This window comes from Haliaeetus leucocephalus, unplaced genomic scaffold, assembly GCF_000737465.1.
Source record: "Haliaeetus leucocephalus isolate CR32 unplaced genomic scaffold, Haliaeetus_leucocephalus-4.0 Scaffold696, whole genome shotgun sequence".
NCBI classification, from domain to species: domain Eukaryota; kingdom Metazoa; phylum Chordata; class Aves; order Accipitriformes; family Accipitridae; genus Haliaeetus; species Haliaeetus leucocephalus.
In genome coordinates, this window is record NW_010973132.1 from 3,683,573 (window position 1) to 3,701,079 (window position 17,507).

Below are 17,507 nucleotides of genomic sequence, written 5' to 3' on the forward strand. Positions count from 1 at the left end.
TGCCCCTTGGATGACTGTCACGGATAAAAGGGTGATGATAACCTAACGATCCTCATGAAAATTTATTGTCTTCTAAAAGAAAGGATTTCCCAGTTGATTTTTGAAAGAATATGCTAAGAGTTGGGATGTGTATGCCTCTGAGTGAATCTAGGCTTTTCTCCCTCTCCTTGGAATGGAGACAGGTAACACAGCTCCTAGGGATGTACTCCAGCTCAAACATCTTGCTTAGCAAATGGGGAACAGATGCAATGCTAAATAAGCAAGCTGGTGGCTATTTGGTTTAAACTGAGTCAGGGCAACTTGACAGTATTAGAACAGGTAAAAGGGTTTATTTCTACAGTTTGAGCTGGGTCTTGGAAAAAAAAAAGATGATAATTTAAAAGACAAGGTGACCTCTTTGTCTCTCTTTTCGTAGCTGTCCACCTTCTGCTCTTGTGAAGGAAATGTTGAGTAGTGCACAGAGGCTGACCTTCTATGGATTCCTTATGGCACTTGCAAAGGATCAGGGGATCAACAGAGCCTTAGGTAAGACTCCTATGAGTGATACAGCTCTAGATTTTCAGTCATTCTGCATTTCTGTGGGATTTCCTCTGTAATTATGCCCCAGATTTTACACTGTCAGGAAGAGAGTGACGGAAAGTTTTTCATCTTTTTGTTGATCGATTAAACTTTAAAAACATAACACTGCACCTTACTGTCTGCTTGAAGCTGTGGAGCTTCTTCAAGGATAAAATTAGATATGAAATGCTGCCCTAAGATAGCAATGTGTTACCTCTTCAATAGCTGATCATTTTAGCAGAACTGTGCTTCTAACATGTTTGGCTATAAAGGTTGGGCAGAGGTGGTCAGGAGACAAGTAACGTGGCTGACTGCTGACGACAGTACTGAATTGAAGTCCCATCCTATGTTTTAGCCCTTCATTCTCCCACAGATTTTAAGTGACTGCTCTTGTCTGCAAGAAAAGGAGGCACACCTAATGGGAAAACCTCTGCTGCCTCCTTGGCTCAAAGGCTCAAAGACGCAAAGCCCGGTCTTTCCCAGCTCTCTCCCATCTTCCCTCAAGGCAGTGTGAACTCACTAGTATATTAATCTGTGGCCTGCTGAAAATCTGGTGGTATCATAAAACACAAAACTGCTACAAAATTCTGTACCGGACTGCTGTGGGAACCAGAGGGATTACCAAGCAGCATCTCACTGCTCATTTCCATGTTGTGCTGGTCAATATTGTTCTAGAGCAAGGAAGCAAAGTGTTGCACTGACAAAGGACAGTATGTAATCCATACATAGTTCAGACTCACAACTCCATATTGCCCCCATATGTCTTGCTTGTGCTCTTCTTCCTCTTGCAAAGGGGAACAGAAATGGCTTTTTGTGTTTGAGAAGGCTGTATCCAAGAGGTATGTTTAAATGTGTGGAGGCTCAAACACTCATCTTCACTCATCTCCACTCAGCAAACCATCTGGCCAGTAAGGGTAGGCTTTCTCTGTCTTTGGGTAGGTATCCTCTCTCTCTGCTTCTAGGCTTGAGTATCTGCGAGTCCCTATATTACAAAGACAAACCTCAGTGAAAAGGTGTACCTTGCCTGAGGGCTTGTTCTTTTGCATAGATGTGTGTCATAGTAGAGTAAAAGTGTCCCCTCCTTGGCTGAGCCCCTTCTTACAGCAAACCATTTAAGCTGCTAATGCTCCTCTGGGGCAGGGCTGCTTACCCAGCAACATGGAGATTATATATCAAAGGTGCATGAAAACAGCCCTGCAATCCCCTCTGCAAACAGGCTTAGGAAGCAGTGTATTCACTGGGGAAGGTGATGCCTGCATTGCAGCAAGCAAAATCTTTTTTTCTTCTGCTCTACGAAATCCACTTCTAGTAGAGTGGAAAGAAAACAGATGAGCAGAAAAAAAAATTCCTGCCCACTGCTTCCATTGTGCCATCTACACAGTGTGTGGGTTTTCCTTTCCATTAATGTGGGCCCGTCCCCTGGCCCTCTGCCAGCCTCCTGCCGAGGCCTCTCGCAGAGGAGGGGCAGCAACCACAAGTCTGACAGGTGCTAGCGTCTTGGCAAGGAAAGGAGGATTCTTTGCCTGGTGTCTTTTAGTCTCTCCTGAAGGATGATTTCAATAGTCTTTGGTCTGTAGGGGATCACAAGCTCCCCAAAGCCCTTCATGAGGGCAGTTTCAGGCAAAGGAGCTTTCGGTCAGGATGCCTGCCTTCTTTCTGGTCTCACAAAGCCAGTAGCCCCCCTTGAGGAACAGGGATAGGGATTAGAGTGGCTCATTCAGGCTGGGGCAGCGCCGATGAGTTTGTCAGGCAGACTGGAATCCGCAGCCTAACTCCAATGTCAGTGTTGATTCGTGAATCCTTTAAGTGTTATTTACTGACTCTCCCAAGTAATTCTTGTGCCCTAGAGACTTCACTGTGCATTCTTCAAATGCAGAAACAAGTTAAGCTTTAGCTGTTTATTCTTTTAATTGAATTCATGAAAGGGAGCAGTCTGGGGCACTCCACTGGACCTCCTGACGCTCTGTGTTGCGGTGCCAGGCTTTCCTGTTCATTTGCAGGAGGGGAAGGCCAGAACCAGAAGAAGTGGGGGAGTCGCTTCTGGTCTAAACTGTTTCTAATTTTTGGACACTCATTGCTACATTTTTGGTGACTGCTGCCAGCTTGCCTATGTGAGGCAGGTGGCTCTCCAGGCCCTCCTTCAAGAGCAAGGTGCCGGGGCCATAAACCAGGTCTGTGTCCCCACAGGGAGTACAAAGCTCCTTCCCAAAAGTACTGAGTGTAGCACCCTGGTCTCCTGAAAAGCAAGAGTATTCCTCACTGCGCTGTTGGTACATATTACCAAGTGGATTTTTTTTGTCCTGGCGTGCAATGGCACTATTCAGGCTGTGGTAGGCAATTCCTGTCATCTCTGTGCTGGCTGATCACACCCTCCCACAACCCTCGTAGAAGGTGAAGTTTGTTACAGAATTAGGAAGGAGGGCTTTCCTAAGAGCCCCATCTTCCTTTCTGGGCTCTTCCTGAGGTGCCAGTGTCCTTTCAGAGACAATGGCAAGGATGATCAACCAGCTGTTCCAGTCCTGAACTACACCATGTCCTTCATCCTGAAAAGGAGCATGCTGACCTTATGCTGAGAGAGGGTACCCAATTACTGGCCCAGCCTTTCACGTTCTCACCCAGACAGCAAGCAACACTAGAGCACAGTCCATCCATATTTCTGTGGACTTAATGTGCACCAGAGTCAGGCCTGCCTTTCCTGAATTGCAAGGAAAGCAGTAGTGTTACATCTGTGGAGTATTTTGATCCGCGAGCTCACTGCACCACAAGAAAGGCAGGTGGCACAGAAGTATACATCTCCCTGGGTGGTACAGCACATGCTTCAGGCTGCGGCACAGACAGCAACGTATCTATTGCTCTGATAGGATCTGGGACTGGTGACTATATAGGGCAGAGGCTCGAAGTTGACAAGACTGTCATCTCCCTGACAGTCAGTACTCAGTAGTTTTGTGTAGTGAATGGAAACTGCCAATCCTTAGAGTTCTTCAAGTTCTCTGAGAAGTGAGACCACTGAAAGTGCCTCCTGTTTCGTCTGAGCTCAGCTACAGTCTATGTGAAGGACACATAATATGGATCATCATTCTTTATCTCTCCATGATCCTCAACATTCAGTGTCCATTTCTCTAATAGGTATAAAGAAGAGTCTTCTCTGTCTTGCAGGGCAGATTTTAGATACTGCTATGGAGTGAGCGCTTTTCTTTAAGAATGAATAGCCTAACTCTGCTCTGATACTTTCCTTTTTTTTTTTTTTTTTCCAGGGGCTTTGCCAGATAAAGGAGACTTGTTTCTGGACCCCACCATGGATCAGGAACTTGAGAAATTGTAAGTGGAGTTGCCTAAAGTAGGAGGTAAAGCAACAGATTAATGGTAGCATGCTAAGGAAGACTTTAGTAAAGTACTGTCCCTATTCCTTTGCTCTACTATAAAACAATAGAGGAGCTAACAGTGCAGCCTGAGCAGAGGGGGCCTCTTTCTTTGGGGTGCCTTGGTGCAGCTAACAAAATCCTTAGAAAAGGCTGTAGAAATAGAGTGGAAAAGTGTGCCTCAAAGAGGGGTCTAGAGGAAGCAGGAGTCTCTAATGAACAGGGAAATTGCGTTTGGATGGTGAAAACTAGGAGTGTTGGAGGACACAGGCTCAGCCCAGAAGAAAGATCTGTTTAAACAGGAAGAAAGATTCACACAGCGAGTCTGGTAGGTACTAGCACAAGGTGTTCCCTCTCTGTGCCATCAACACCTTTCCATCCCTGTGCTAGCTGTGAGTTAAGTCCTCCTCCCAGGTTCACTCCAAAACTGCTACCCTAAAGGTTGGAGATGACAAGTTAGGCTGCCTAGCATTTGTCTTTTCTCTTTCAGGATAGCTCAGGTTTCAGGGCTTTCCGTCTCCAGTCCTACCAGCTCCAGCGGGGACACAGCTAATCTGCCTGTCCGTAACTCACCCAGGATTAACTCTCCCTGGAAACCTCTACACCATCGGCGAAAAATGGATGCTGAGAGTGAAGGCTCCAATGAAGAGACAGACTCCTCTGAAAATTGAAGGTTGTGAGGGTGGGCACCGTTCCCATCTTGGGTTTCTCCAGAACCTACTGCAGAAACAGCACCTCCTCCCACAGCATCTGCTCTGATGGTGGGTTCTGTCCACATCACCAGCATGTGTGTGGCTGTGCCAGTCCCCGTTGCCAGGTCCACCCATCTTTTCCCGGGAAGAACTCTGCCTTTTTCCTAGCTCCAAATTCGTGCAGGAATAGCTCCTCTGCAGAAGCTATTTCCAGCTGCAGAGTTATGCTACCCTCTGCTGGCAAGCCAGCGGATGCTAGCTCTGCCTCCACTTGGAAATAGCTGTGTATTCACTCACTGGGGCTCTCCCTCCCGGTTCAGCAGGTGCTGCAGTAGTGGGAGTGCAAGTGCAGGCCGCTTGCCAGTGTTTTGTTGTGTAGCTGTGTTCAGACTTGGCCTAAGACAACAGAGTGGTTAAATCGCCAGCAGCACCTCTGCACTCGCGCTCCATTATAATTATTCCCAGTAAAGCTGCACCTGTGTATGATCAAAGGTGGAGAAATTCCTAAGTTCCTAGAAAAGAAAGAAGGCTTAGGTATTGCCATGCCACCTGTCTTTACTTCCTCCTCCATGTGTCCAAGACTTGCCAAAGCAAATATAGCAAATAAGCCAGGTTGCAGTAAAGTACTGTATGGTGCTATCTGGCTCCTCTGCTGTACTGAGTTCTGTTCTGAACAGCGTATTAAGGTCATTTGGAAAAGTGAGCTTCAGGGGGTTGGGGGAGTGGGAGAGAGAGGGAAGAAGTCTTTGAATCCCTTGGCCGCAGGTGGTGTGGCTTGCAAACATATAGAGCATCTGCTGGGTTTGGGTGGGCAGAAGCACTAGGGCAGAAGGAAGCAACTATCAAACGAGTCCTGGGTATTTTTTGTAAATATTAGCATTGTTGTAGCATCACAGCGTAGCCCTTACAACTACAAAAAGAAGCAGCGTCTCATTGTGTTAATGGTAACTAACTCAGCAGTTGGGCCTCCGCAGTCCTGAACGCTTTGTCTGGCCCAGCTCCTGTGCCTCAGCTTGCATAGACTAGTTATTTCCTGGGGAACTTTAGTTTCTCTTGCTTCTTCAGGAGTGCCCTTGCTCTTCCTGTTCATAAAATGCTGCTGTGTGGGCTACTAAGAGCTAGTAACCCAAAGCTTATAGCAGCCCTAAGCTGAGTAGATTCAACACATGCTGGAGCTATTTTAAGACTAATCCCCTAACTACTGCTGAGTCTGTACCACAGCCCCACCTGTGGAGGTAGCTGGAGGTGTTATTTATTTATTATAAGTTATTTTATTTATTAACGTGCTCGCTAACCGTGCTTTCTCTCCCAACCATCAGCAAGCAACTGTGACAGCCCGGCAATAAAGCACACTGCATAAAGCCACTGCTTCGTCTGGGGTCTTCTGGGCTGCCCTGGCCCTTCCTCAGGGCGCTGCCAGGGGTAAGGCCTGGCATGGGGTGGGGAGCAGAGCAGTACTGGCCAGACTGGAGCAGCACAGGGCCCCAGCGGTGGTACTCACGGGCCCACGCCAGACCCTTGCCTCAGCCGGGGTCCCGGGCCAAACTTGCCTCCGCGTCAGCACCCACTGCGCAAGCATGCCACTGTCCATCCCGTCCCCTCTGAACCCTGGCTCCGAGTACTCTGCAACCGCACCAGGGGCAAAGCCAGAGGAAGGCCCGACCCTTACCCCCACCCACACACACACACTCCTGCCCCACCAGTGTAACACCTGCCCACAGCGGCAGAGGAACCCTTCCCTTCCCGCCCCCAGCCCTGCAGGTACCACAGGCCCTCCAAGTGGAGAGGAGAGGTGAAGCTCCTGGAAGCCCATTACCAGCCCCAGCCTCTCTTTTTGCTAGGACTGCAAAACTAGCCCTCCCCCCCCACCTTTTTCTTAATACTACCCAGCCCTCAAGACCATAGTCCAAGGAAGATAAAAACATGCTGCTCTTAAAAACAGAGTCAGGAGCAGAGAGCCAAGTTGAACAGGACTAAAATGACAGTCCTCACTCACTGCTGCACTGTAGAAGTTCACCTCAGGGTGGAGTCAGAGGCTCAGGACTCCGACCTCAGTCCAAAGCTGGACAACAAAATAACAAGGGATCCAGTAAATATCTTTACAGTACTTCTTTACCTGGGCCATTGTTGCTGATGATGTAATTAGAAGCTAAAAAAATAATCTTTGCTTTGTTTGATTTTTCACTCCTGCATCAATATATGCTGGTTTACAAGACAGTAAAAAGGATTACCCATGGTAAAAGTCAGACCCTGCAAATACAGAGGACTCCACAGCACCATGGATAGGGAGCACTGAGCAGAACGAAAAAAAACAGTCAAGTCCACAGGAACCAGGTAACGCGATGTTCAGAAAAATAGCATTCCCCTTTCCTCTGTCACTTGGTGAGCTAAGGTATGGGCCAAGAAGGACAGGAGCACTGATGAGGGCAGCCCAGGAGTTCCTGTCGTATCTTTTACAGCAGTGAGGTTAACCCTGTAAGAAGGCCTGTCTCCACTGGCTAGTAGATAGCAGTGGGTATGAGGGCACATTGAATTTTAATAGAGTGGAATCCAGAGATATTTGGAAAGCATCCTGGGCACAGCCATGTCCTGACCCCCTCTGCTTACCTTCTCCCCTCCCCACCCACCCCAGACAAACTAAGACAATCCTGCAGAGTTTGCATCAGTGAAGGTGGCATCAGTGCCTCTTGCTGGCTTCCCTTTGAGTTGCAGTCCCTGGGTCATCAATATGAGCCATAACGATCCTGGGGAGGAAACACACCAAGACACCATGCTACAACACTTCAGGCAAACTCCAGAGACAGATAACAAGGTCTTGGGGTGTTTGGGGTTGGAATGCAGTCTGAGGTTACCTAGACAGGACACCATGGAAAGGCAGGAAGTAAAATGGCCTTAACTTTTTAAGTTCTGCCTGGGATTTGTGGGAAGAGGCATACCCAACATAACAAAGTGTCCTGTCCAGCAGGAGAGTAAGGTTGGCCAAGCAGAGTTCACTGGCCACCTGAAATTGCTCAGCTATTGTAGTGTAGTCATCAGCTACAAAAGACGGGTCTCTATCTGGGATTTCCACATAATTTGAGAAGACAATGATAATTCCAGCAGAAGCCAGGACATGGTGAAAGTCCCTGAGCATGACAATAGCCTGTCTGAAGGTGCCATAGCGTAACCTCACCTGGAGGGAGTTCATCACCCCATTAGCTAGGACAGCCATCTTGCCAGCAACTGATTTCACTCCTTGCTTGAACTGTGCAATGTCAGCTGCAGGCAGGACATTTCCAATTGACACACCACCTACAAGAACCAGGAGGAGTTAGCCTGGAGTGCCCCAGTTCCAGAGAGCACCCTGACCCCCTCCAGCCTAGGTCCTCCAAAGCTGCCCCCTTCCTCAGCCCGCTGAGTGCTAACAAACCTGAGTGCACATTCTCAGCCTCTCCAAACAGGTCTGCAGAGCTGATGGCACTGCTGCCTGAGAGCTGCTGCAGTCGGGATCTGGCTTCATACTGCAGCAGAAAACAAAACAAACCAAAAAGGTTATAAAGGAAGGGAACAAAGTAGGACCTGAGCAAACAGAAGGAGATGAAGCCAGAGCTATCCCAGCTTAAGCACTGCAGAATGCATCTACCTCAGCGTCTGCCTCCCGCCCGAAGAACATATCTGAAGAGATAGCTTTAGCCCCTGCAAACTTCTGCCGAGCTTCGTTGGATTCCACAATAGATGTCCTGTTCTCTGTCTCCCGCCTACTGGTGGGTCTGAGGAAAACAGAGAGGAGACATCTCAGCTTAAGCTCACCAACACAGCAAAGGAACAGACTTCTCTCTCAGACTCCATGTGATCAAAGGAAAGCAACAAATCCTCAAGTGCTAGCTACCATCAGGGTTCTCCTCTCCCCACCTCAAGACAGCCAGCACTCAATGACCATAAAGGCTGTATCAAGCTTAGGGACATGACACGCAAAGAAGTGCCCAAGCCTTTCACACAAGGCCTTTTTTCTTGGCCTTGTCCATGCAAGTTATCTTCTGCAGCACAAGGCTCCTGTTGCAACACAGCAGCATCTCTCCCCACAGCTCCTAGACCTATCCCTTTGTCCCCCACACAAGGAAGGTACATACAGTAGCAGTGGCAGGCACCTTACCTCTCTGAAACTGGCCGAATACTGGAAATGGTCACCTCAGGTTCCTCCTCTTTGTCCATACCCCACGAAGAGTCCGTTTCCCATCGCGAGCCAAATGCATCTTCGAATGAGAAGGGATTATATTTGTACCTAGGTACCAAAAATAGGTAATTTAGGCCAGACATTAAATTCAGGAATAAGCCAAAGACTACACTGAAACCAAGTCTTACTTGGGTGGTCCAGACGTGAAGCCTCCAGCATCTTCAAACAAGTCCAACTGGGAACGGGAAGATTTTGCAGCCAGCGGCGTCTCTTGCTCAATTACTTGCATCTCAGACATCACCGAGTGTGAAACAGAACTAGCACAACAAACAGGCACTCAGGGCCGATGGGTCTGACAGCATCCAGCCCCTACATCCAGTCTGCCTCAAAACTGAATCTGGCCTTCACAGGCAGGGCAGGTGCCACAAGTCTCGAGGGAAAGTTGTGGGACACCAGCTGCCTTTCACCACTTATCCTGACTCCCTCAGAAGTCTTGAGCTACTTTCTTAAGCGTAGTATTCTGCAGTGGGACATCTGTCAAGCAACAGGGCTCTAGGGCTAGACACTGACAGGCCACACGCATCTTTGAAAAAGCTCGAATGAGAACTAGAACCTCTGAACAGCGCCCATTCTTTCTGGGGCCTGCAGCATATTTAGACATAGTCCAGCAAATGAGCACTTTAAATCAGCTCCTTATCTGTTACAAAAGCAGCAAGCTACTGCCTTCAGGAAACTTTTCCAGAGCACAGTGCTTCCAAGGCACCTGTCTTGTCCTATGCTATCCACAGCCAAGTACCTTCTGGACACTAAGCCCATGCCCAGCCTCTCTGCTTGTTCACGCTTCTTCCCTTCAAGGTTCTGAAGTCTCTTCTCTTCCTTCTTCCGATCGAGCTGCAGTTCCTGATAAGCCAGTCGCATTGAGGTCACTCTAAAGGAAAGAGCTATGGTGGGTACCAGCTCATTACCCTCCCCCCAGCCCATGCTGTGGAGGGGCAAGGGGGAGAGTAACCCTGACAACCCATCAAAAGACCCATTTCCACAACAGCTCTGCCAAAAATCCTTGCACAGAAGCTACTGCTTGTCTTCCCATCTTGCCTCCACTGGGATTCAACTCTTTTTTGGATAACCATGATTTCCTTACTGTAAGCATTGCTCCTCTCAGACAGAATACCCCATCCAGTTCATCCTTTGCCTTTTTCAGTCCTGTCCAAAGGCCAGCAGGAACACAAAATACTTCCATATCTGCTCCTTAAACTCTTCCAGGGATGGTAATTTGAATAAAATACAGCAGTATAACTTGTGCCCTGCCATAAGGACCATACTGGCTTATAGCTACTGCTCATTCTATTATGCAGCATGTTCTACGCTCACATTAGGTGGTCCTACAGCGAACAGCATTAACCTCGTATTACTTCTGCCTTACGTATGCAAGGTATTCAGCCCAAACAGGGCACTTACATGGACTCCTCGGCTTGCTTCCTGGACTCCGCTGCCTGCTGCTCCCTCAGCTGCTCTGCCACCTGGGCTTGCCGCTCAATCTCACTGAAGCTCTGGCTGCTCACTTTCTGGGCTCCAAGACCTTTTTTTGCACCCAACTTGAAAAACAAAACCAAAAAAATGCAATTTCTTCATCCTAGATTGTTTATCATAGAAGAAAACCAGAATCCTGCTTCTTGCTGCACCGATCAGGCCTTTAGTCTCCCTGTGTAGTCACAACTACAGACCCAATAGCGTTTCCAACTCTTGGGTGTTCTTCCGTACTCTGTTAACCCATCCGTGGCCAGTGCTAAAAGATCAGCCACATACACTTCAGACCACAATGAGTAATGATCCAAAACCTAATTGGTTTTGTCCATTAATATACAAGTTATCTTTCAAAATAAGCAGTGATATAATCAAAGGTCTCCCTTCCCCAAGTGGATCTCTCAGTACACAGCTTAGTTAAGGGCATAAAGCAAGGGCTAGGGAAAGCACAGCAGTAATATTAGACATGCTCTACCTCCTCTCCATAAAACAGGAGCTCAGACATACCCCTTTCTTGGCAGCTCCTGGCTTCTTCTTTCCAATGAGTGAGGATTTAAGTTCTGCAAGAGGAGGGAAGTAGCAAATAAGCAGAAGTAAATTAATTTAAGAAGCCAAAATTAGTCAGCAACCCACACAAACATCCACCACAGTCCAGCTGCTATAGAGTCCAGGACACACCATGCAGCTTCACATCAGAAGCCTGGGTGACTTAACCCAGCCGTGAAAGATGCACTTATAAGCTTCACAATTGCAGGCTGGTGGCCTAGGGAAGCATGTCCGTTGCTGGAGAAGCTTGTAAGTGAACTAAAACCTTTGAATAGCTTCTCCCAAGTGTCATGCAGTTGGTGACCCTATCCAGTAGGGATCAGGGTAGATAAAGAAAGACTAGATTTATTCCATACATAAATCCAAGAAAATACAGCTTCAGAGCCACATGAAGGTCAGTTCCTCACCAACACCTTAGGGACAAAGAAGCAAGAACCCTGAAGTCATGTTTACATGAACAGACAACCAACAACAAAATGGACCTGCAGTGCAGCGAGCTGTAAGAGCAACAGGTTCCCCAACACCTTGCACCAGAAACCTGTCACTCTGAGGGCATGAAGCATGCCACACTTGTAAAACCAGCCAAGGTCCAGCCAAGCCGCAGATGCCTGGGGAGAAGCATAAGAACAAAGCAAACAGAGACGGACTGCCCAGGACATTTTCCCAGCTTCCAACATGTAGTTCCAAAATCTTTTGTCACCCTTGTTGGGCTTTTCTTCCACAGAAGTGTCTCCTTACTTTCTACACCCACATGACTTTTGTCAACCCATACTTTAGATCATTCTCAACAGTGTTTCCTGTAACTTTTCTAGTCTTAGCATACGTTTTTGAAATAGGGGGGTTCAAAACACTCACACTACCCAAGACTTTTTCAGCTTGTTGTTCCTAACACTTGATTTGGGGTTGTTTGGGGGTTTTTTTTATTACTGTCAGGAAACATTTAACAGAAATGTCAATAAGATCCCTTTCCAGATATGGAATAGTTGGTTTAAATCCCAATATGATACACGTAAGCTTTGGCTCATTCTCTCCCTCCAAGCACAGGAAGCTAAAGTTAGAGTTGAAGGCAGAGTCACAGAAGGGGCAGGCAGAGTTGTCACAAGCAGCCAGTGCAGGCCAGCTGTTAGCCAGTTACCTCTGGCAGGAGCAGGCCCTTGTGTTGATAGATACATAGACATGTCTGAGGAAGAGACACAAAACAGGGAATAGACGCTTGAGGACACAGGCTTTCCACCCAGGATGAACCCACTGTGGGCTAGTGTGCTAGTTTTAGCTGGGACAGAGTTAATTTTTCTTCACAGTAGCTGGTATGGGGCTGTGTTTTAGATCTGTGCTGGAAACAGTGTTGACAACACAGGGACGGTTTAGTTACTGCTGAGCAGCGCTTACACAGAGCCAAGGCCTTTTCTGCTTCTCGCCCCACCCCACCAGCGAGCGGGCTGGGTGGGCACAAGAAGTTGGGAGGGGACACAGCTGGGACAGCTGACCCCAACTGACAGAAGGGGTATTCCAGACCATACAATGTCATGCTCAGCATATAAAGCTGGGGGAAGAAGGAAGAGGGGGACGTGCGGAGTGATGGCATTTGTCTTCCCAATTAACCATTAGGTGTGATGGAGCCCTGCTTTCCTGGAGATGGCTGAACACCTGCCTGCCGATGGAAAGCACTGAATGAATTCCTCGTTTTGCTTTGCTTGTGTGCACGGCTTTTGCTTTACCTATTAAACTGTCTTTATCTCAGCCCGCAAGTTTTCTTACTTTTACTCTTCTGATTCTCTCCCTCATCCCACCAAGGGGCAGTGAGTGAGCAGCTCTGTGGAGCTTAGTTGCCAGCTGGGGTGAAACCACGACAGCTAGGAGCACGCTCTCAACAAGAAAAGAAGCTCCAGCTAGATGCTCTGTGTGCAGCCAGGACAGTAATGGCAGGGGAGAATTAGGACACAAATCCCTATTACTCTGGAAGCTAAAAATTCATTTGACTCCAAAGCTTTGGGGAAGAAAAAACCAAAACAAAACCAAAAAACAAAGAATACATGGCCTTGATCAGCCAAGTTATTTATATGCAAATGCCAAGTTTTGTCCAAAGCTCAAAAAATGAAAACAAGCTTTTGGGAAGGCGACAGCTTTGAACTCAATCGTCCAAAGGAAGAGAAAACCTCCGGTAAACTGTGGCTTGGTTTTGGGGTTAACGGAGATCCTCAGTACTGGCTCCACAGGAAGATAAGCTCCTTTAGATGTTGTGGAAATTGGCTCATCAGTTCCAGCTCCACTGAGCTTACTACTGAACAGTAGGTATAAGAGCAAGACTGATCTGAGAGATAACAAAGAGTCTTACTTACCTAGAGGAGCTTTAGGAGATGTGCTCAATAAGTCAATAGAGGGGCCCTGGCTGGAATCTGCGGGCACAAAAACAGAAGAGAACATTCAGCAAAGAGATTCTCAACCCCTTTCTTTTCAGTGTGCGCACAGTTCCACTGCATCTCTTTTACCTTCTCTGCCCCCACCCCAAACAAGTGAAGTTACAGTTTGAAACGTGCAGTTTTCCAAGCATGACAACTTCATGTCTCCACAGAGCAAGTTACTCCCTCTGCAGTGTTCTTAACACATTAAAAGAAAGCAAACACTGCAGGGGAATACAGAAAGTTGTTTGTCTTCCTTCAGTTTTGTGTGCATTTGAGAAAAAGCAGAGAACTGATCCCAAACAGAGCAGTGTTTTTAGAAGTCTCCACTAATTTAACTAAACATCATAGAGCGCACAGAGCTTCCACTCCTTCAAGCCTGAACCAAAGCAAAAACTCAGCTCTTCCAACTGTGGTACAGAAGTGTATGCTCCTGGAAAGGAAGTCAGGTTCTTGGGAAAATTATTCAGCAGGGAACTCACTTGACACATCGCTGCCTTCTGATGACTTTGCTGCTTTTTCCATCTCCGGGGAAGACTGTGCAGGATTCTGGCTGGCATCTGCTACATCCCAGGTACTGGAAGACTGCAAGGAGATGCTCATTCCAGTCATTTGCAGAAGATGAATGAACCCAACAATCCTGAACTTACTTCAGGTTTAGCGACCTGTATTCAGTTTTAGGCCAAAGAAAACGTGTTCCAACCTCCAGACTATGCCTTCACTGAAGACAAGGCAACATATGGACAAGTCCACATTCCCTTAGCAGGGACAAAAATTAAAGAAAAAAACCCAGAAGCTAAGCTGAATGGAAGGCCAGGAGAAACGACAGCATCACTGTTGGCTACTGTACGGACTTCCCAGGCTAAAGAGATGAGCTCAAATCTGGGAGAAAGAATGTGAATGAGTTTCCCTGGAAAAAAATAATCTCAGCTTCCACCGTCTTTATTCCCATACAGCCAATTCTCACGTTACTCTATTCACTTGAGAAAGTCTGCCTAGCGTTGTGCAAACAGTTGCTCAAATCCACTTTACGAGGGTCTATGCAGTGAAAAGCTGACTAAACCAGAAGCTCAAAGTAATAGCCAGCCCTTGCTTTAGCTGTACAAAGAGACTATGCATTAACACAGCACACAAAGCATTTTCCAGGGAGTTGCTGGCAGCTCTGAGTATTCCTTGAAGATAAAGATGGTCTACAAAACAAAGGACATGGATATTACAGGCTCCACAAGGGATTGTTTAGATCTGTGACTATGTCCCAGGTTGATGACAGAATCTTAGTTCTTGCATGTTAGTGCTGAACGAGTATACAACTTAAGAGTCCTTCCAAACTAAGTGGGACTGCTCTTAGCTGAACAGCTGGCTATTTGAGAGCTGTTAAAGCCATCTGGTTTAGACAGTTCTTCTCACCTGTGTGTGCTCCATGAAGAAATCAGCATCACTCTTGTCAGGGGAGTGCCCAGGGGCTCCACTCAGTCCATCTATAAGCAGCTAAAGAGAGGAGAGGGGAAAAACCAAGATATCCTACAAGACTCAGCATGCAGCACTACACCTCTTAACAGTACGGAGCTGCTCGGACTTACATCAGTGCCATACTTGGCCATGGCAGCACTTGCCAGCTGCCGGATCTTCTCCCTGTACATCTGGGCAGCTCGACTATTATACTTAGCATTGGCATCTGTGGTAGTGCAGCCGTGCTGGCGGAAGAAAGCAGTCTGAAAGAGAAGAACATTCTGTCTCCCAACTGCTAGATCAGACTCAAGCGAGCATTAGACATAACTCAAACTCAACAGAAAAAGGAAGCTTCCCAGAGACAGGGGATGATATACTGAGCACACAGCATGAACCAACCATTAATTGATGAGCTTTGCCCAAGAAGTCTCACTCTAGGCCCCAGAGGGCTAAGAAAACCATCCCTGTCCTCCACAGGAGGATGCTTCTGAGTCACAATGCTGAGCATGAGCTTTCAAACTGATCAGTGTTTCTAATTCTTTCCTTTAAGAGGACTATGTCTGTCATTTAAATGAGATGTAAGGACAAATCTGCACCTCAGAAAGCAATGCATTCAAAGGTCACAATCTGACTTCGAAGCACACCTGACAAACACCTCCCCATATTACACGTTTCCAAAAAAGATGCAGTGGTTGGTACCCAAAAAGCCACACAGAGGAAAGTGACAAAAACCAGAGAATGTGGATTAGCAAGGGGGAAAGCAAGCAAAATGCCTACAGAGGCTCCTCACCGCGTTGGCATTGCTGCCCACTTGCATACACCTCAGCTGGAACCAGTTCCAGTTAGAATCCAACTCTGTGGACCTGCGTGAGAACAAATTATTTCTATTAATAATGTGCAGACATGCCAAATGCAATAGCAAGCTCTGAGCTAGAACGGTCAGACATCCCACTACTATTCCAAAGCATAGGGGGCAAAAGGGGAAAGAAGATCTTGGTAACTTTTTTGTTCCCATAAGAAATTAATTTGAACTGTTAAAGTGAGGAAAAAAAAAATATCTTCAGCTTCACTCCAAATGACAGTGTCCAAACTTAGAGGACCTCTCACTCGTGTTCCTTAAGAGGGCGGAGCTTGAGCTAGGAAAGCCCAGCCAACAACTTTCATTCTACATGTGATCTCGCCACAACATGAGAGACTCATGTTCAGCCCGTCCCACAGATTAGGCCAGAACACGTGACAAAGCAACTGAAAAAACAACCAAGTAAAGCTAGGTGACAGAGCACGTCTCATACCAGTTACTCAACTTATCTCTGAATAATTAAAGGTCACAGTTCTGTCACTTAAAATACTAACTTCTACAAGTACTGAAAATAAGATCAATAGGCTGAAAATCCAACTTCCTACTCCAAATCCAAAACCCAACTATCTTCCTCCCTAGGTTGATACAGAAAAGATTAAATAATATTCCTCTTTTTGCCTCGCTCAGCAATACAAGAAAGACTTCCATATTGCTGCTTTACTGGCACGATTCACAAACCACACTCTCCTCTCAGATTCTACAGTTCGGAGTCCAGACACTGTTTCTGCAAGGTTAGCGAAAGCAACGTGTCGATGTTCTGCTGAGGCGCTTCAGAAACTCCATCTTGGAAGGGCCGAGTGACCCAAAACCTCCAGCGACCAAGCCCCATACAACCCGAGGCGATCGCTCTCCGCTAACGCTCCTCTCTAACCGACTCCCTGCGTCTTCCCACACCAACGAGGCACCGCGGCTCCGGGCCTGCCCGGGGGGTCACCCACGGGCCGGAGCTCCCCGCCGCCCACGCTCCCGGGCCCCACGCACCTGATGAAGCTGAGGTGCACGCCCAGGGACCTGTGGACGCCGGAGCAGTCGATGCAGAGGAAGACCCCGTAGGTGATGCTGGCCCAGCTCGGGTTCTTGGCACCGCAGTCGAAGCACGACTAAAGCGAAGGCAGAGGGACGGCCGGGCTGAGGCGGCGGCGGCTCTGCCGCTCCTCCACCCCCCGCCGCACCCCGGTGCCCCGTCCCCCCGTTGCCCGGCCGCGCTCCCCAGGAGCCCCCCGACCCGGCCGCCTCACCGCCGCAGCGCGGCCCGGAGCCCAGCGGCGCCTGGCCCGAGCCCATCCCGCGGCCGCAGCGAAGCAGCCCCTCTCGGAAAGGCGGGAGGCCGCCCGGCGCCGCCCGGCTACCTTATTCGCCGGCGCTGCCCGGAGCCGCTTGAAGAGAGTCTGAATCTCCGTCTTGCTCGGCTCCGCCGCCATGTTCTCTCCTTCCCAGACACCACTGCGGCGACGGGTGCCGGCCGGGCCCAATCGGCGCAGGGGGTCGGGCCGCAGTACGGGTGCCGCCTGAGCCCACACCGGGCCGCGGATGGGTCCCCGCGGGGGTCAGCCCCTACCTGCCCGGTCGCCATGACGGCGGGGGGGGGCACGGCGCGGCGCCGCTCCGCCATTAACCGCTCCAACCGCCACGGCTGTTCCCCGGGAAGGGGCTCAGGGGCGGCCCCGGCGCCCAGGGTGGGCGTTTCGGGTCAGGGTCCCTCCTCGGCGCCTTGCGCTAGCCCCGCCATCACACCGGCCGCTGCTCCGGCCTGCCGGCCCCGCCGCTTCTCGAGTTTCACGGCATCGTCCCCTGCAAACCGCTTCCTGAGTCTGAACGCGAACCGGGGACGTTCCCGCGACCCCCGTCAGCTCTGGCTGGTCACCGTGTTCCCTCAGCCCCTTCGCGACGCAGGCATGCAGCAGAAGGGAGCGGGCCCGGACAGAGGGAGGCTTTGTAGAATAGCAGGGAGGCCATACCTGCCTTGGT

At 48.8% G+C, this 17,507-nt stretch overlaps 2 protein-coding genes across 4 annotated transcripts in view; one reads left to right on the forward strand and one right to left on the reverse strand.

Annotated features, from left to right (window-relative positions):
• The window catches only part of LOC104839693 (chromosome unknown open reading frame, human C11orf49), an 86,028-nt gene extending 80,607 nt beyond the window's left edge, over window positions 1–5,421 (forward strand). Inside the window, exons 7-9 of one of the 2 annotated variants that reach the window (XM_010580127.1) lie at window positions 416–525; window positions 3,813–3,876; window positions 4,387–5,421. In XM_010580127.1, coding sequence (XP_010578429.1) covers window positions 416–525; window positions 3,813–3,876; window positions 4,387–4,588 — 376 coding nt within the window. In that variant the 3' untranslated portion in view covers window positions 4,589–5,421. The remainder of the gene's footprint in view (window positions 1–415; window positions 526–3,812; window positions 3,877–4,386) is intronic. The other variant, XM_010580128.1, reaches the window with a different exon arrangement.
• Window positions 5,422–6,694: 1,273 nt separating this feature from the next.
• Window positions 6,695–17,041, reverse strand: ARFGAP2 (ADP-ribosylation factor GTPase activating protein 2). Of its 2 annotated transcripts, XM_010580129.1 has the most exons (17): window positions 16,889–17,041; window positions 16,521–16,639; window positions 15,471–15,543; window positions 14,812–14,943; window positions 14,639–14,719; window positions 13,714–13,816; window positions 13,172–13,228; window positions 11,968–12,012; window positions 10,794–10,846; window positions 10,221–10,357; window positions 9,559–9,690; window positions 8,951–9,079; window positions 8,742–8,870; window positions 8,232–8,358; window positions 8,019–8,109; window positions 7,782–7,900; window positions 6,695–7,353 (listed from the first exon to the last, which is right to left on the reverse strand). In XM_010580129.1, exons 1-17 carry the CDS (start codon window positions 16,958–16,960, stop codon window positions 7,333–7,335), a joined length of 1,620 nt encoding a protein of 539 aa, XP_010578431.1. In that variant the 5' UTR covers window positions 16,961–17,041; the 3' UTR covers window positions 6,695–7,332. The 2 variants fall into 2 exon arrangements, with proteins under 2 accessions (XP_010578431.1, XP_010578432.1); XM_010580130.1 differs by lacking the exon at window positions 11,968–12,012.
• Window positions 17,042–17,507: the final 466 nt, after the last annotated feature.